This window comes from Mastigoproctus giganteus, chromosome 11 (genome assembly GCF_048544385.1).
Source record: "Mastigoproctus giganteus isolate SK-2022 chromosome 11, ASM4854438v1, whole genome shotgun sequence".
In the NCBI taxonomy this organism is placed as follows: domain Eukaryota; kingdom Metazoa; phylum Arthropoda; class Arachnida; order Uropygi; family Thelyphonidae; genus Mastigoproctus; species Mastigoproctus giganteus.
In genome coordinates, this window is record NC_143585.1 from 23,055,081 (window position 1) to 23,076,065 (window position 20,985).

The 20,985-nt window shown below is 34.8% G+C and overlaps 1 protein-coding gene across 1 annotated transcript in view; it reads right to left on the reverse strand.

Annotated features, from left to right (window-relative positions):
* LOC150077779 (E3 ubiquitin-protein ligase RNF19B-like) overlaps positions 1-20,985 on the reverse strand; it is a 233,072-nt gene that overhangs the window by 72,337 nt on the left and 139,750 nt on the right. The window contains exons 7-9 of the mRNA XM_090385368.1: positions 12,718-12,880; positions 5,202-5,316; positions 3,421-3,576 (exon numbers count right to left, since the gene is read on the reverse strand). Of these exons, the coding sequence (XP_090241494.1) occupies positions 3,421-3,576; positions 5,202-5,316; positions 12,718-12,880 (434 nt within the window). The remainder of the gene's footprint in view (positions 1-3,420; positions 3,577-5,201; positions 5,317-12,717; positions 12,881-20,985) is intronic.

Sequence of the window (20,985 nt, forward strand, 5' to 3'; positions counted from 1 at the left end):
ATTATAAAATCAACGAGTCAACGGTACGATCAATCAAAAAATCGGAAGAAAAAATCCGCCGTAGTGTCCGTGAAAACGTGCTAATTGCTTCAAAAATTTGCTCTGTAACTCGTGATGTTAAATTAGAAAAAATGGAAAAAGCTTTAAATCTGTGGATAGAAGACCGAACTCAAAATAAAATTCTGTTAAGTTCACTCATCATTTGCGAAAAGGCAAAACTCCTTTATCAACACTTTAGCGAAACTGGTGATAGCACTGGGGGGATGTTTTTTTTGCTAGCAAGCAAAGGCGCTGGTTTGAAAGATTTGTTTGAAATTTCTAATAAATATACATTTAATATTAAATTGTTTCTTATTTTCATTTCGATGCCATATGCTTGCATTTCACTATGTACTGTCTAGTACATAGTCATATTATGAAGGTACATATAATACATACATAGACAAAATTTTAGACTAGTTTTTCTTATATATTTCATACCTTGGAACGAAACCCCTTTATTACTATGGGAGCCATAACTCAGTATTCGCGACATTTCTCAGGAACGTAACCCCCGCGAATAGCGGGGGTTTACTGTATATATATATATCATGCTTAGTGTTCAAGTTTGCAGATGATATGAAGATTGGCAAGGTGGTTAATGACAGTCATCAGAGTGAGCTAGTGCAACAAATTCTAGGAAAACTGGATTGATGGGCTGAGAAATGGCAGTCGAAGTTTAACATTGACAAATGTAAGGTACTGCATATGGGTAGCAGTAACTCCACAGCAACTTATCAACTGTGTGGTGCTACACTCAGGCTAGTGGAGAATGAAAAAGACCTGGGATAATTGTGCAGTCAGACATGCTGCACAAGACATTTCACTGGGATTTGTCAACGATATACAGAAACTTTGTTAGCAGGGATAAGGAGGTGATCATCCCTTTGTATAAGGCCATAGTTAGGCAACATCTTGAGTACTGTATACAGGTCTGGAGGCATCACTTTAGAAAGGATGCAGATCTGCTGGAATGGGTGTGGAGAATGGGAACAAGACTTGTAAAGGGAACAAAAGAAGGGTGCTCTTACCTAGAAGGGCTTCAGTTCTGCAAATTGCAGTGTCTCGAGACTACGAAACCTGCTGGGAGATCTGACTGAGGTGTTTAAAGCCTTGAATGGATTGAGTAAGCTGACTGTTAATGGCATTCTTCCACTTGTTGAGACTACACACGAGGGGGTATAAATTTAAGTTAAGGAAGGATGGTTGCAAGATAGATATGCGGAAGTTTGCCTTCAGCCAGCAGGTGGTTGACTGTTATTGTGAAAGTGGATGGGTTGAACAAATTCAAAGAAGAACTAGACAAATCCTTGGAGGTTATGGATGGGTGAACTGTGTAGTTTTTTTTTTTCACTGATGCTATATAAGCTTGCTTCCTTGTATCATTTGCCATTACTACTACTATATCCAATAGGGAAAGTCTCATTTTTAATCATACTATTTTAAGGGAAGAAAAAAAAGCTTATTAAAGAACCTGTCCCCAAAAATAATCAACGTTGTGCCAGTTAGAATTAGAGAAAGAAACTAGTTGAGGTTGTATCAAAAACCAAACCCAGTACAATTTTTTAATTAATGGTCAGATGTGATAGGCATAATGGGAACCTATGTAAAAACTAAATCAAGATGAGAATAGTTCCCAGTGAAATTATTACCAAGTAAGATATTGGCAAAACTAAACTGCAGTCAATGTTTGGTGTCCAGAATTAAAAGCATTGGAAATAGTTAAATCTCTAAGGATAACGAAAACAGACTTGCTGGACTTGGCTAACATAGTTTTATTGATTAAATATTACAAAACTGACAAGACATCTATACCACCTAGATGAAACAGGCAGAATAATATGAAAACTTGTTCTCAGGCAAACTTACTAGCAGGGATAAACCTAATACTGAGAAATGATAGAGTGCAGGAATTTATTGTTATATGGGAAAACACCACAATTCTGCCATTCCTGAAGTCATGATTGGCATGATGTAAGAATACAGAAATAGTTCAGAGTCACAGCAGAGCCATGTTCTGTGAGTAAGATGATAAAAAAAATTGTCATACTAAAATTAAGTAAAACGGAGTAATATTATTAATTCCTATAATTAGCATAATATATAAATAACAAATATGATTTAGCAACACAACTAGAAACCATTTAGAAGTAGGTTGCATTAACAGGTTTTGCTCTTCAAGACAAAGCAACAGAATATAAAAAAAAAAAAAAAAAAAAAATGATGGGAGTCCTTCACAGGCCAAACAGCTGTTTTCAAAACAGAGATCGTCTCCTAGATACTACTGACAATCAAAAACAAAATGAAAGACAAAAGCCTCTCAGTGGGTGAAGGTTTAAGTCTACTATATGAAGATAAATAAGGTACAGCAAAACCCTGGTTGTCTGAAACAACTGGAACAAAGGGTAATTCAGTAATTGATTTCTTCGGATATCCAATTTTAAGTGCACTATCTACAGTATAAAAGGGAAGTAGTAAAAAAAAAAAAAAATATATATATATATATATTAATGAGAGAAAACTATGTTTCTCATTTTTTCATTGATATGTTTCTTTTTTTCTGCTGCAAGATTTTGAATTGTTTTTCCTACAAAACAGAATTCAGTTCTTTCTCTCATTAAGTAATGGAATAATTAATGAGAAACCATTTTTATCATCTCTTAATAAGTGAAACCTGTATCATTATGAAAACAACCAACTGATAATGTGCATTGCTATTAAAATGTCCAAAAAATTTATCAGAGTACATGAATTATAATGGAGAAAACCCTTATTTATGAAAAGTTAAATTGTGGGAATATACAAATAAAAATTTAAAGGTGTATTTAAAAAAAAAAAAAGTCTGATGTATCTATGAAAAAAAGTAAACAGGCCGGGTAGATTACCCATGCAGTCCCTGTATAATACCAATGACACTGATGTGATGCAAAAAAATTCTGCTGGAAAAAAATAATAATAAAAAATTGACTACGCACAATTTTTTCAGTTGCAGTGATTTATGTAATGGTTAATCATGTGTGGAATCATGATTCCACTTATATAAAGTGAAATGTAACAGTTTTATTTCTTACAAATAAATATTAAATGTATCAATTTCTTTTGGGTGAAATTAAAGGGAAAAGAGCAAAAAAATTTCAGATAACTTAAGTAATTAAATAATTCTTCAAAATTTTATATGAAACCAAGACACCTGAACCCAAAACACCATTTTATTGGGCAGTAAGACAATGAATGTGGTGTTAACTAACATCACATATTGATATGAGGAAAATATTCACCAATTACAGTTTCTTAACGTGCTATCCGTGACAAGGTTACTTTATTAGTTTCATAACAATTACTTAATATTTCTTATTTATTTCTTATAATTAGGAAACTAACCTGCTGCAAGGTTACCTGCAATACCAATATCATTTTCTTCATCAAACTCAAAGCGCACCCCTGAGGGTGATGTAGTGACACCACATCCTCCAGACCGACATAGGGATATTGGGACTACACCATAAACATAAGCTAGCAAAATGGGAACGCCAATACCTAAGGAGAAGAACGGGGTGGGGGAAAAAAAAAAAAAATATTATCAAAAATGTTTTAAACTGCAGCTGAACGATTAAAACATTATATATATTGCTAATAACATCTCAGGGCAGAAAGCCTCTAACTATGACACAAATTAATGCATTTGCATAGGTGAATTTTTTAGACAAACCAAAGTTTGTACATTGGCATCTTATTGTAACACTGTGGTGGCACTCAACTGAAAATAAGTAATAGTAGTCTTCTCTAATTGGAAGCATTACTTATTTGAAGTATAAGGAAGACAACTCATTGTGAAGGATTTCACAATATGAGATGTACAATAATGATGTCAGCGTACAAACTTCAATTTGTATAAAAAATTCAATTGTGTAGCAATGATGCAAATGCACTGATGTTCTAGTAAAAAATACTGCTTTAAAATGTGCATTCACCATACTAATATAAATATTTCAGATGAAAAGTGCATGTTAAATGTCATCTGTCTTGAAAAACATTTCAGGGTGGCTCTTTTTAACTTTTAGATTGCTGCTTTGCACCTGAGAGAAATGCCACTTTTTAATTTTTTTTTGGAGAATAAAATCAAATCCTCCCATGTTCTTGCCCCACCAATATTCTCTAAATTATGACAACACATTTTCTGTTTTCATTTCAATTTACTAGTTACAAGAAGTTAACTGCATGTTTGACATGTGGCAGATACCATGTGACTGATGTTACTTTTTACAGAACTAGCTGGGGTATACAAACAATACTCATTGAGCAGCCATAATTTGTCTCTCTGCTCACTACATTGGGACAGTTTTAGGTCCCTCCCTTTCCATATAAGATTATGTTGAGAACTGGACTTATGAACTGGATTATGTTGAGATCTAGACTCATCCAAGAGCATCATTTACAACCATTGTCCTTGGATCCAGTTCAAGACACCCCTCTCTGCTATAAGAGGGACACAGATGATGAAAAATCAGAAGAGTGACTATTTTCTTATGTCATCTAGTTAAGGACAAGGCAAGAGTCATCTGCTGGTGTTATAGCTCTTCATATATACTTCTGCCAGGGAAGCATCTCCACAATTGGATGTACTACATTTAAGCAGACATTCCAAACACTTGCTTGTGACTAACCCATTTTCATCCTGCTAACCACCCTCCAACACCAATAAATAAATACTTCAACAGCCTTTCAACACCTTTGGACTCATGAAACTAGACATGCTTGGTATCTGTAAGCAAATAAAGTGTGAGAAAATGAAGTACATAGTAAGGGCTCTATTTAAAATTACTCATACTTGCATTTCAGAATAATATGCATATGTTCATTTTCAAAGTGTAGATTTGCAAACTTGATCATAAAAAGTTTTGCCCACCTGAGTACACAAGTGAATACAAGTATTTTAAAAGATTATTTTACATAACAATACCTATTAAGACACTTACACATAACAAATTCGAACCTCAACAAAAGAAATAAGTTTGAAAAGAATATCATTTGTAAATGCAAGTGAAAGAAAACTCACTTCCACTTCTCCCAAAAAATAACTAAAGTTTTATAATTAAAAATAAAATGTTAATGTAAGTTTACTAGTTGAAACTTAATGAACATGCCACAAGGGTCATTCTTACCAACAGCTATTCCTGCTAACACTGGAGACACTAAAACAGATGCCAGAACTCCACCAGTCACAGCTAAATTCCTCCTATGTCTGTTGCCTGCTCTATGATTATACCGATCATACAGCTAGGTTTAAAAGAAGGGAAAAAATATATATATCAAATGCCTATGATAAGAAATCAATGCAATTGGCAGCTTATTCAGGTATAATTTTTTTCCAATGATTCTAAATTAGGAAAACTGGAATCACACAAAATTATTTAACACACCTTGATTTACCTCAAGAATGGTAAACTAATGCTCAATTGTTATGGATTTCTCAAACACATTTGATAGTGGCCACTTTTTCCTTCTCTAAGATCCATCTGCAGGTTAATCAAATAAAGTTCCACAGCCAAAATGAAGGCATTTTACAAAGGAAAGTGTGCCCTAACAAATAATTAACATCTTAAAGGAGCCCTACACTAATAGCTAATATTAATATACAAGCTTGGTCATCACTCTCAACAGTTTCACACTAATATTAATATACAAGCTTGGTCATCACTCTCAACAGTTTCACACTAATATTAATATACAAGCTTGGTCATCACTCTCAACAGTTTCACACTTGCTCCAGGATATCACCTTATCTATAACCTTTAACCCAATAATGGATTAAACCAACTTACAAATATTATTGCAGTATAAGCTGAATAATTCTTTTGAGCAGTGGATTTCAATATTTATTGCTGACACCTGTTCTCTTAATGGAGTTTATATCTATGCCAATTATCTTGGCATGCATATGCTGAGAAGTAGTAATAATCATAATTATTTGGTTAATAAATAAAGCTGTTAATCATTTTTATTAAAAATTTCTTGTTAATAAATATTTTCATGCAAGTTTATTGGCGTTTATTAGTACTGAAAATTTCTACACCAAAGAAAGAAAATATGTTGCATACCCATGAAAAACTTTTAAATTTTGCATGTGATGCATATAAAATCCAATACATTTATCATAACTGTTTTTTCTTTTTTTTTAATTAATATGTAATTTTAAATTTTAGTTTTGTTACTTTACTTCACAAAAAAAAAATATTATCAAGATTTTAATGAAAATGCTAATGTATGCACAGGGGATCTTTGTTTTCAACTCAAATGGATCACAAGTAATAACGTTTATAATTTTAGTAATTTTACTGCACTCTTAAGAAACTGATTAGAGGGTTTCAATACTAAAAAAGCTAAATGAAAGCTAGATGTGCTTATAAATTAGTCAGCACTTTGTGTTAATGGGTGGATTTAATTCATTTTAAACAGGAAAAATATATAAGTTTGTGTGTGTGTTTTGAAAATAAAAATGGATAGTACGGTATAAAAAATAACTGCTGAAATCAACAATCTTGGGCTCAAAACTGCTGGAGTTTTATAACAGAAAACATGGGAACTTTCCTTTTTAAAGTAATACCAGTATTCCTTTTTTTGACTGAAAAAATTGCATTGTATGTACTTAAATAAAGCAATCAAAACTGCACATGTAAAAAAAAAAAAAAAAAAATGCATTCAGGATAGCCTGCATCTATCTGATTTTTTTTTTTTTATTCTTAATTTGTAATTCCATACTTTATATTAGAGTATACAGCTATGTCACGCACCAGCCAAAAAAAAATAATAATAATAAAATAAACTACCTATGTAATTCCTTCCTCATGCAACTGACCTTTAAATTTCCATTCAACCTCAGCCTCACCCACCCATGGAAACAACTCATTACATTAATTAACAACATGCTGACTGAAAGAAAACTTCCTATAATCCAGCCTAAACCTCTTCCCCCATACTTTGAATTTATGGCCCTAGTTCTTATTATCATTTATAACCATAAAAATTTCACCTTCATTCACTTTATTTTCCCCCCTCAGAGTCTCATAAACCTCAATTAGATCACCTTTGTTACCAAACTCTATAGCCAACGTATCCAGTTATATTAAAGGAGGTGGCAAAGGAACTAAGCAAACACTTACCCATAATTATGAAAGCATCCTTGGATTCAGGGGAAGTCCCCACAGGCTGGAGATGTGCAAATGTATCCCAAATTCACAAATGGGGAATCGAAGGGTGGCACAAGTAATTACAGACCAGTTAGTTTAACTTCTGTTCCGAGTAAAATAATGGAGTCACTGGTTAGGGATGCATTGCAGGATCATCTAGAGAAGACTGCAGTAGTAATTCAGACACAGCATGGGTTTTTGTTAAGGGAAAGTCATGTCTGACAAATCTGATTGGATCCTATGATGTGGTTACAAAGGAACTGGATGCAAAAAATAATTTTGATATCATATACTTGAATTTCAGGAGAGCTTTCGACACCATTACACATGGAAGCACATGTAAGTTGCTACAATAGATAAAAGGGTGGTTGAGCGGGCGAAGACAGAGAGCAGTAACCAATGGACGCTGCTTTTCGTGGACTAATGTTATTAGTGGAGTCCCATAGGGTTTGGTGTTGGGCCCACTGTTGTTTTATATATTTATCAGTGATATTTATGACGGTATATCAGGCTTAGTGTCAAAGTTTGCAGATGATACAAAGGCTCGCAGGGTTGTTAATGACAGTAATGGCAGTGTGCTATTGCAACAGGATCTAGAATTTGGACAGATGGGCTAAGTGGCAACTGAAGTTTAACATTGACAAATGCAAAGTACTGCATATGGGTAGAAGTAACCCCAGAGGGACGTACCTACCACCCTAAGTGTGGTACACTTAAGGTGGTTGGTTGGTTGTTTTGAGTTTTATTGGTGCATCAGCGACTAAGGCTATAATGTGCCACTTAGGGTGGTAGAAAATGAAAAAGACCTGGGAGTAATTGTGCAGTCAGATATGAAGTTTTCTGAGCAATGCAGACAGGCTGCCAGAGCAGGTCATGGGGTTTTGTCAATGATACAGGAATTTTGCTAGCATGGGGGAAGTGATTATCCATTTGTATAAGGCAATGGTCAGGCCACGCCTTGAGCACTGCATACAGGTCTGGAGGACTCATTTTAGGAAGGATGTAGATTTGCTTGAGTGTGTACAGAGAAGGGCAACAAGATTGGTGAGGGGAAAAAAAGGGGTCCTCTTACCAAGAGAGGCTTAAGTTCTGCAAATTGCAGAGGCTGGAGACTAGGCACCTGCGATATGACCTGATTGAGGTGTATAAGGCCTTGAATGGGTTGAGCATGCTGAATTTCTGATAGGATTCTTCCGCTTGCGCAGATTAAGAACCCAAGGGGAAATAAATTCAAATTAGAATAGAATAGAATTAGGCTGTACAATAGATACGTGGAAATTCGCCTTTAGCCAGCAGGTGGTTAATTGCTTTAACAAACTTCCATCTGCCATTGTGGAAGTTGATAGCTTAAATAAATTCAAGGAGGAACTGGACAAACTTTTAGAGGGAACGGTTGTGTGAATTTTTTTTTTGGCTGATGCTACCTACTCATATGCTTGTTTTCTTGCATCACATGCCTCTATTACAATTACTATATTCAGAGTCTTTCCTTATGTGGATCCTCCCCCTTTGTCAATATCACTAAATATGATGCCTGTCTTCGAAGCTTTTCTAGAAGCATGATGTCAGTCTCCCCACTTGAACACAACATTCCAAATGCGGTCTTACAATTCAAAGAACAGTGAGATTATAAATTTCCATCTCAAAGTAAATATTCACTGAATTACTGATATAAAAACAAGGAAACCCCCACCCCTTCTTGCCAACTGTCTCCCCTACACAGAGGCACCTCAGTAGCCAGGCAGGCAGGAGCAGCAGTGCGTAGCACACGCTTCTTGATTAGACCGGGGTTCAAGCCTGTGACCACCAAATACGGAGGATGCGGAAAGGTCAGGGAATGACCACCGCATATCTCCGGAGCAATATGGCCTTAGCTGCTAATGCTCCAAAAAACCAAAATAACAAACAACCCCTGCACAGAAACTTTGTATCCACCCATATTTATAACCCCAAATCCTTTCATTTACTTTTTTTTTTAATTCAATCCTATCAAGTGTAAGTCCGTGCATTTGGCTGCATTAAAACACAGTTACCACTTTTCTGATAATCTCTGAAGCCTAATTTGTGCTGAAGTGCTACTTGGTGCTGATCATTAACTACTCTCCTAATTCAATTTCCCTAAAGTGACAGTGTTAACTATTCATGGTGGCAACTTATTACAATGATTAACAGCTCATTGTATAAAGGAAAAATTCCAACAATCTGTTTATTATTCTTTCCCCTTTGTTTGAATTTATGGCCACAGGCTCTAGCATCATTTAATACTGTGAAAATTTTTCCTTCATTCATTTTATTAAATTAATGACAAAATGGACCTCTTGTGAACCTGAATTAGATCCCCATTAAGGTACCTGGTTAAAAAAAACTAGATGTAGTTTATAAATTCCAAGCTCCATGACCACCATATTAGAAGTCTCTCTTCATATAGGTACCCTTTAGCCAATCTCATCACACACATTGAACCCCACCGAGATATTTCCAAGAACTTTGAGGTAATTTTTTTTTTTTTAGGTACGGCCTCCATACTTGTACATAATATTCCAAGTGTGATCTCACAATTGCCTTTTCCCTAAAAACAATGTTAAACTTCAATTAAAAACTTTTTCACTGTATGCTTCAACATTTCTACAGATTCTTAGATGATTTCGTCAATAAAAAGCAAATTTTTATAAATCTTTGTTTAAAAAAGAGACAAAAAAAACTGACAGGAATTAATTACTACCAACAACAGACAAATATGAACCTTTGTACAGGGGCAACAAAAATGCCACCTACTATAAAAAAATTATAGACATTCTAAGTTAAAAAATAAGTTTTTTCTTTATTCAAAGTTTCTACAGATTCTAAGGAAGTGATGCAGGATCATCTAGACAAGACTGCAGTTATAGTTCAGACATAGAATAGGTTTAAGGGGAAGTCTTGTCTGACAAATTTGATTGGATACTATGATGTGGTCACAAAGGAACTGGATGCAAAGAATAATTTTGATATCATATACTTAGATTTTAGGAAAGCTTTTGATACTATGGCACGTGGAAGACTACTGTACAAATTGGAGCAGTATGGTATTAAGGGCAAGATGGATAAAAGGATGGTTGAGTGGGAGAAGACAGAGTGGTTATCAATGGACACTGTTCTTCATGGACTAATGTTATTAGTAGAGTCACCCAGGATTCAGTGTTGGGCCCATTGTTGTTTTCAGTATTTATCAATGATATTGATGAAGGTACATCAGGTTAATGTCTAAGTTTGCAGATGATACAAAGGTTGGCAGGGTTGTTAATGACAGTATGCTACTGCAACAGGATCTGGAAAAGTTGAGCAGATGGGCTGAGAGCTGGAAACTGAAATTTAACATTGACAAATGTAAAGCATGTGGGTAGCAGTAACCCCAGAATAACGTACCAACTAGGTGGTACCACACTCAGGGTAGTGGAGAATGAAGAAGACCTGGGGGTAATTGTGCAGTCAGGTATAAAGTTTTCTGAGCAGTGCAAAAAGGCTGCAAGGGTAGTTCATGGTGTCTTGTCAATGATATACAGGAATTTTGTTAGCTGCAATAAGGAGGTGATTGTCCCCTTGTATAATGCAATGGTTAGGCCACACCTTGAGTGAGTGCTGTATACAGGTCTGGAGGCCTCATTTTAGGAAAGATGTAGAGCTGCTGGAACGAGTACAGAGAAGGGCAACAAGATTGGTGAGTGGAACAAAGGGTTGGTGTTACCAAGAAAGGCAGCTTCAGTTCTGCAAATTGCAGCTTCTAGAGACTAGGCACCTGTGAGGTGATCTAATTGTGGTGTTTAAGGCCTTGAATGGATTGAGCATACTCAATGCTAATGGGATTCTTCCTCTTGCTCAGATTACTCACCTGAGGGGACATAAATTCAAATTGAGGAAAGACAATTGCAGAATAGATGTGCAGAAATTCGCTTTAGCCAGCAGGTGGTTGATAGTTGAAACAAACCTCCATCTGTTGTAGTGGAGGTCAGCAACTTAAATAAGTCAAGGCAGAACTAGATAAACATTTGGAGTGAATGGATGGGTGAAATGGGAAGGCATTTTTTTTTTGGCTGATACTATATAAGTTTGCTTTCTTGCATCATATGCCTCTACTAATGCTAAACTTTTTCACCGTATGCTTCAACATTTCTACAGATTCTGAGATAATTTCAACAATAAAAAGAAAATTTTTATAGATCTGTTTAAAAAAAGAGACAAAATAAATTATGATAGGAATTAATTACTACCAACAACGGACAAATATGAATTTTTTCTTTATTCAAAGTTCAGATATTTTTAGGAAATTCAAGACGTGGAACTTTTTGATCCCTTGTATGTAAAGCAGTAAATTCCTACAAAAAATGTTCACAAATAGTGTAGATTGTCTAAGAAAGAGAGAAGAATTTGCAGGATGAAGACTGGCCTGGTGGTCCACAGAAATCAGTCATTGCTGATAATGTTGCTTAAGCTGAATGCATCACTAAAGAGAATCTACAGAATTGAGAAATGTGATAAGAAAACAAGCTCAGATTCTTGATGATGGAGCCAGCACTGGCATGAAAATGCATAACCACAGTTTTCAAATGAATTAAACTGACTGGCTGGAAAAGACTAGATGAAACAACATATTGGAGGTCTCTTTTCATAGAGGTGACCTTTATAGTATCCCCATATACCTCTGAATTAGAGGCTTCAGATTTCCATCACTCTCAACTTAAGCTACATCTTGCAGTAATACATATTTTCCTTAACAACAATGAAGTTATATCAACAGTGCAACAATAATGAAGTTATATCGAGTGCAACAATAATGTGATCTAACCATTGTAATAATATATCCCTACATTGCAGTTTCAATGTTTTATATGTAGTTATATTCTAATTAAAAGTGATTATAAACATTAATACATCATGAAAGGGAAAAAAAAAAAAAAAAGAGAGAAAGTCTAATGGTCTGATCTAGAGTGCACTGTTTTTTACCAGCTCTTAACTTCATTAAAAATAAAATTGTACAGGAATCTTTTAAGAAAATTAAAATAAACAAACCAAAAATTCACATTTCATTTCACAGTATCAGTTTATATAGAAAATTTAAATTTATATTAATATGATATAAAAATTACTTACTGCATATTTAGAACTTTCAAGTTATCAAAATATATTGTAACAAGTCTACATAACAAACCTAAGTCTTACTTTCAAATTCATTACAGTTTTTGCTTCCCCCCCCAAATCATTTTCCACATCTCAATTTTCTGGTAAAAATTTCAGTGACATTGTATAAAGACTTAAAACAAAGAATTACTTGAAGTATGAGATAAAACAACAAAGATAATGTATTACTGTCATTCTTCCACAGAAGTGAAGAACCAAGCATATTCACAATTATTAAGTGCTATATAACTAAAAGCTAACAGAAATATAAGCATAAGCATTAATAATACAAAAGTTATTTCAACAAATGATGCACAATTTATTAAGATTATTATACCTTTCTTCCAACCCACACTGGAATGCCGATAATAATGGCAGGAACAGCAATACCAGCAATTAAGGCAATTCCCACAGGAGCTCCAACAAGCATACCCAGCTGCCACAAAATCTTCTTCTTTCGACTCCATGGTTTCTTCCCCCAAAATGTACAGCCTGAAGGACTATACATAATACTTTTTTTATTAAAAATTAATATGAATTTGAAACCATAAAATTTTGTATATTTAGAATACTATTTTAACACAATATTAAATATTTGTTTTTATTAAGTTCTATGCTTATATTTATAAATTGAATTAATTGTAGAGAACAATCATTATAGGAAGTTTCCTATAATTACTGTTTCTCCCTTCCCATCTGATATTAAGGAAAAGGCCTTGATGGATGAATAGTTTATCCACATTTAATCTCAATTCTTTATTACCCACAATCCTATGAGGACACTGGAACAGCTCAAAGGAGACCTTAAGTACACTATCCAGATGTCTGTCCTTAGAGATAAATGATTGGTCTTTTAATAACAATCCTGTTCATTTTTTACTATTATATATATATATATATATATATAAAATATTATCTTGTTTGTGCACAGCCTACCTGTGTACTATGTCTTGAACCAGGAGTAAATCCTTCCAGTGTTTTATGAAAAGACTTTTTCATGTGTTAAATTTAAATTAGATTTACTGGTAAGACATTAATGAAGTGTTCAAATTAATTATCCCAATAACTAAATTAAGACCATGATAGTAGTGGATTTGTTATTGAATTGTATCATAACAACAGGGTTTTTGGTTCTAATTTAAGTTAAGGATATTATATAAAGTACAAAAAGAATTATTTTTAATAGGTTATATGTTATAATTAAATCTATTCTGTTATTTTAACCCTGGCACTGGTTGCAACCCAAAGTATAACAAAAATAGTTATATGGCATCTTACAGGTGAGTAACTTTTTTTTTATTTTTAGAAAACAAAAAAAAAAAAAAAAAAAAATTTTTTTTTGAATTCTGCTGATAATACACCATGCTTGTCCTTTTATTAATACATATTTAATGTAATTTTTTTATTTTTTGAATGAATTGAAAATTTAAAAAGGTGTTTTTTACATTATTTAACAAAAAAAAAAAAAACTTTCACTAATGCTTCTCAAAATAAAAATAAAGCATTATAAAACTATAAACATGAAAATATTAGTCCCTTCTAATTTTCAATTTAAAAAAAAACCATTAAGCAAAATTCAAACATATACATGCAGACATATATTGTCTATGTTTTTCCAAAGAAATAAATAGATAATCATAACTAGAAGCCATTTTACATAATAATTAAACATAAAACAGAGTACCTAATTTCTGTATTTGGCAAGAAATGTATTTGTTTGTCTACACTAAAAATGAAAATATCAAATAAAGTGGAACACAAAAATAGCAACAAAAACAGTTGTGCTGAATGTGATAGGTTTTCTCCCTTGTATAATTGCAGGTAAACAACAGTTAATTTTTGTTCATTTCCAAAATTACTTGAGTAAAACTGAGAGCTTTAGGAAGGTATTGAAAGTTTCAGCCATTAATCTTGAATCAATAATTAGCACACGATCAGTTTTTCTGTCAGGTCTGGTGCAACCAGCACTGGGTAAACAATTTTTATAAATAAAACAATGTATAAGAATTGACAATACAGTATATGCTCTATCGACATACTGTTATTTAATCATCTATTTGAATTATGATCATGAAACTAAACTTAGGTAACTGTTCTTATTTGCCGCTTAAAATAATAATGACATTGAAAAACTGGATAGGATGAACCTAAAATCAATCACAATGAATCACAAAGAAAAAATATATTAGACCGGAGTCTTGATTATCCAATCTACTGGATTTCTTGCATAAGCATTTCATTATGCATGCATGGCATCCAGATTATATCTGTCGTAGTACCTATAGTAAATAGCAATTTGTATCCAATGCAGCTCAATTTTAGGTTCATTCTCACCAATTTTCCAATGCAACAGTTATTTAAAGCAGCAAATTCATATAAGATAAGAATTTCAGTTAAATTCTTATCCTTATCTCTTTCCAAACGTAGCATTGTATCTTCAAATACACTGCCCTACCATTAATACCTGGGCACCTGCCTTTAGACAAAAAAAAAAAAAAAAAAAAAGCTTTTATTGTGTCATTTAATATTTTGTGCTGAAACCTTTTGCTTTTATGACGACCTTCAATCTTCAAGGCATACCCTCAACTAACTTTTTATAAATGTCAGGTGATATGTTCCTCCACTCGGCCTTTAATGCAGCCACCAGTTCAGCCTTGTTCTTTGGGCGATCTGGATGTGAACATACCCGATGATCCAATACATCCCAAAGATGCTCTACAGGGTTCAGATCAAGATTCTGGGCTGGCCAATTCAATTTTTCCACACCCATATCCTCAAACCACTCTGTTATGACCCAAGCAGTATGGCATGGCACGTTGTCTTGCTGATACAGGTATGGGTCTTCCCCGAAGTATTGCCATAATGTTTGAAGTACATAATTGTCCAGAATGTCCTGATGCTGCACAGCATTCATGGTTTTGTTGATAATAACTAATGGGCCCAAGCCAAACCATGAAAGGAGCCCCGTACCATGACACTGCCTCCACCAAACTTCATTGTTGGGAGCATACAATTAGGAAGGAATGGTTACCCTAGCATTTGCCACACCCAGGAACGGCCAACAGACTAGTAGAGTGCAAACTTTGACTTGTCTGTCCATAGGGCTGTTTTGCACTGCTCTACAGTCCAGGATTTGCGCTCCTTACACTGTATTAATTGCCATCTAACATTTGGTGAGGTAATCAATTCTGTTGAACTGTTGAGGTAATTCTGTTGAACATGTCATCTTGAATGCCCACTTTTGCAATTGTCTGTTCAAAGCCCAGTGTGCATATTTATAGCAGGTTCTGTAATGTGTTGCATGCATGGGACCTGTTTCCCCATCCATGGAGGGGTGTCCGGATATTAATAGTAGGGCAGTGTATTTCTTTATGTACTATTCTTAACAGTGAGCTAAATTTACTTTCATAATTGTAATTAAAAATTAGATGATTAAATAATACAGATGTGTCAATTGGAAACAAACATACAAATTTTTAAAATTATTTTCAAAAATTGTTTAGAGCTTACAGAACACATCTAATTATAGTACTTAACTGCTTAAAAAGGATTTCATTTTTATTTTATATTCTCGTAGAACCCAACTCCTTGATAATGACAAAATTCAATAAAGAGTTCAGAACAATTGGGGACAAAAATTAATAAAAATTTTATCCCATCTTGTCAATAAATCTAATAAATGCTATTTGCTGTATATAAATAACAGTGTTGTGAAAAAAAAAAAAAAAAAACTTGTTTTCTTGAAAGATTTCAAGAAAAGCAAAGGTTTCTTAAAACCTTTGTTTTGGAATTCCTTGCAACCTCAAAATGTGCAAATCATTTAAAATGTTTTCTTCTAACTCCTGTGATTATGCTTTCTCTTCAGCTGCAGCAGTTCTGCTCCTTGCTTCTTAGTTAGTTTACTTAATTCCATATATGAAATTCTTAAAAGTCTGCATCACTTGATTTTAACCAGTGCCAGTATTTTTTTTTGTCTTCCCTCAGTAGTGTCCATCCTTCACTTTTATATAGAAATGTGGAATTGAATAATGCATTACAAGGAGTATCTCTGTTTTTATTTATAAATTATCACTCCACAACAGCATTTATCTCGACAGAAAGTTTATCCTGATCTTCCATCCCTATTAATCCCACCTCCTAAATATGTAAATTTTTTTACTTCCAATTCTCCTCCATCGGCTGCTATCCTGGTCACATTAATTAATATCTAATTAATACTAATAAAAATGAAAAAAAAAAAAAAGACAATGCAAGCTTTACATTATTGTTTAAAGGGCATTGGGTTTCATCATTTCAGCTTTCACTATCTAAATTGCATGATAAACATTAGTTTTATTGTGTTCATTAAATATAAAATTCAGTGAACACAATTCTTAGCTTACAGCAAATCAAGTCTTCATGCTGAGATAGAGGATATAATCTAATATGAAATTAATAAAAATTATTTGTAGTTAATACAGAAATCATGTTCTAAGACAAGTTAAACCCACCCAACAACAAAGGTTGTTGTTGTTGTTATTTTGGATTTTAGGAGCATTAGCAACTAAAGCCATATTGCTCCGGGGACATGCGGTGGTCATTCCCTGACCTTTCCGCATCCTCCATATTTGATGGATCACGGGCTCGAACCCTGGTCTAATCAAGAAGCGTGTGCTACGCACTGCTGCTCCTGCCCACCTGGCTACGGAGGCGCCACAACAACAACAAAGGATCAAATTAAATTATATAATAAAATGTAGTATTGTGATAAAACTTTGACAATTTAGAAAGGGAGTTAAATGATTTACATATAAATACTAAGTTTTAAAACTCATATACTAGAAAGAGATATCGAGAATAGAGCACTCAGTGGCCAGTGAAAGCACATATCATATCCACTGAAAACTATGAAATGGATCAAGTTAAATTTAAATTGAAATAAAATTCTCCAGTCTAAGTATCTCTAAATTTTTTATATATAAGAAAATATCCAAAATTGAGTACTTGATGGCTGATGAAAAAACTTATCCTATCCACTGAAAACTATGAAATGGACGAGATGTATGCAGTATATGCATAAATCTACTGCAGGAAGGTTTACACATACACTTTAGTCAAAAAATTAGAAACCTTTATTTGGTATCTGTTAGGGTTACCTATTGTCTAAATTACAGCCCTAGATTATCTGTTCTATCCATGTTGCTGGCATATATTCCACTATGTGTCTGAGGAAGTCTAGCTCCATATTTGACAATTCTATCATATTTGTCAGCTGATGTACTGTGGTGAGTAGAGAACTGGGAAGCTGAACTGCCCTTTCCAACATATCCCAAACATTCTCAATTCGATTCATATCTAGAGAATTAGACAGCCAATTGAAGTTGAAAATCTTGGATATGTTACTCAAACCATTAAGATACAATTTTTGTAGGGTCAATAATTGCACTGTCTTGAAAGAGTGCCATTGCAATCCAGGTATAAATGAAGCACTGTGGGGTGAAATTGGTCTAATAATGACAGAAAGATATTCACTGGGAGACAACATGACTTTCTAATGGCATGAGTGGATCCAATCTGTACCAGCAGGCCATACCCAGTGGTGGGATTCAGCCGGTTCGCACCGGTTCGGCAGAACCGATACCTAATTTTTTGTTGAGTTCGGCGAACCGGTTGTTAAAGTGGCACTTGTGATCAGGGTTCTCTCTAAGGGAGGCTCCTGGTATTCTATGCCATTTATTAATTCAGCAAGAAATTTTCGTTTAGTATCGATAAAATGAAGAAAATGTATGTTCTGACTGATGTTTATCAATGGTATAAGCATAGTGCTTTGTTTATAAAAGTTTATGATATGACCACACGCGGACAGAACCAGTAAAATTATTCAAATATATTGGCACATATCCGCTCCTGCTCTATAATATATTAAAATAAAACATTTTTAAATTTTTGTGCAGTAGCCCTTAAAAGGATGAAAAGGCAACAGAGTTTGACAGATTTTTTCAATAAGAAACCAAAATCAGAATTTGTTGTATTACAATTGGCCTTGGATTCAGTTACATCACCAACAATTTTCGTTGAACTAGTTGAATTGGAAAAACAAGATGCAGAGACAATATGTTCTTCAGTTATGGAAAGTTTAAATAATGCTGGGCTTACTAAGAACTACCTAGAAAAAAATTAATAGGATTTTGCTCCGATGGTGCCAGCGTTATGCTTGGGAGAAAATCTGGAGTGAGCACTAGGACTGCAAAAGAGTTTCCAAACATAATAATATGGTACTGTTTAAATCATCGCCTCCATCTTGTTTTAGATGATTCGATAAAGGAAACAAAGCAAGTAAATCATTTTAAAATATTTATTGATAAGATATATACTATTTTTGGGGCTTAGAGGGGAACAGGTATCCTGTGTGTTATCAGACACTCAGCCTAAAACACTGGTGGATCCAATATCTCTCTATTACAGAAGATTTAGGAGAAGTGCGGTTGGCCTGCCTCCCTAAAATCCACTCATGCACACCTTCTCGATGGCAAGCCCTGTTACGTCACTTAGGTGGCAACGAACGTGTAGAGTGGTTCTCTTCAAGATGCCTGGTCAGCGTGAAGAGGAAAAGACCAAACCCTCCAGCAATGAGAGCACAACAATACAAATGGCCCTCAGTCCCCAGCAGCTTTCACTCTCCCTCTTACGGCAGCGAGAGGATCAGAGTGGAAGCAGAGGGTGCTAAGAATCTCTGGGTACGACCAGGCTGCCATGCACGGAAATTGAACTTGGCCTGTGATAACGTACAGTCACTCATCGGTGAAGACAGGATATTAGAGCTGGAAAAGGAATTAGAAAATGTGAATTGGAATATCATCGGTTTGGCTGAAACAAGAAGAAGAAATGAATCACTTATAAGTTTATCAAGTGGAAATCTGCTGTACACCAATGGAAACAGTGAAAGTGGAGTTGGGTTTCTGGTCCATAACGATTTTAAAAACAACATTTTGGAATTCAAAAGTACATCACCAAGGGTGTCAAGACTAATACTCAAGATTTCTAAGAGGTACAAGCTAAAGATTATAATGATTTATGCACCAACATCGAGCCATGATGATGAAGAGGTTGAAGAAATGTACACTGAAATTGAGAGTCTTCTAGATGAGCAGAAAACCCACTACACTATTATTATGGGGGACTTCAATGCTAAGGTTGGAAAAAGGCAAAACAGCGCAGAAAGGAAATTTTGGAATTGGTGAAAGAAATAAAAGAGGTGAAAGACTTGTGGAATTTGCAGAATCTCAAGGAATGTCAGTAATGAACACTTTTTTCAAGAAAAGGGTGAACAGAAAGTGGACATGGAAGAGTCCAAATGGATTAACAACTAATGAAATCGACTTCATCCTCACTAACAGAAGATATATTGTGAATGATGTTACCGTCCTGAATAAGGTAAATGTTGGAAGTGATCACAGAATGGTAAGATGTACACTTGATATAGATGTAGGAAAGGAAAGGAAAAAACTGACTCGAGTAAATAATACAAAGGTCTTTGAAATAACAGAGGAGGAGAAAAAGCAGTATGTACTGGAACTTAAGAACAAGTTTGAGCTTCTGCAGACTGCTCAGGACCAAGATATGGACGAGGAATATTACAACTTTCTGAAAGTGATAAAGCCCAAGAAACCTATAGGGAAACAGAAATCCAAAGAAGAAAAAATTAGTCAAGAAACACTTGTCATGATGAACCAAAGACGACAAATGAAGAGCAAGAAAAACACTGACAGGGAGAAAATTGAGTATACTGAGTTATGCAAAGCCATTAGAAAGAGACTCAGAGAGGACATAAGAAGATTAGCATTAGTAGAGGCATTTGATGCAAGAAAGCAAGCTTATGCAGCATCAGCCAAAAAAAAAAAAAAAACCCCACTTCCACTTCACCCCTCTGTTCGTTCATAATACCTGTCCAGCTGAGCCTTAAACTTATTTAGGCTATCAACCTCCACCACAAGGGATGGGAGTCTGTTCCACCAACCAACCACCCGCTGGCTAAAGGCAAATTTCCGCACATCTATCCTACATCTGTCTTTCCTCAATTTGAATTTATGCCCTCTTAGGTGATTTTTCTGAGCTAGAGGAAGAATCCCATCAGCATTGAGCATGCTTAAACCATTCAAGGCTTTATACACCTCTATCAGATCACCTCGCTGGTGCCTAGTCTCCAGACACTGTAATTTGCAAACTTTAAGCCTTTCTACGTAAGAGCCCCTTTGTTCCATTCACTAATCTTGTTGCCCTTCTCTGTACTCGTTCCAGCAGCTCTACATCCTTCTTGAAATGAGGCCTCCAGACCTGTATACAGTACTCTAGGTGTGGCCTGACCATTGCCTTATACAATGGAATAATCACCTCCTTATCCCTGCTGGAAAAATTCCTGTATATCATTGACAATACTCCATGAGCTACTCTTGCAGCCCGTCTGCACTGCTCAGAGAACTTCATATCTGCCTGCACAACCACCCCCAAGTCCCTTTCATTCTCTACCACTGTCAGTGTAGTACCACAGAGTTGATACGTTGCTCTGGGGTTGCTGTTTCCCATGAGTACTACTTTACATTTGTCAATGTTAAACTTCATTTGCCAC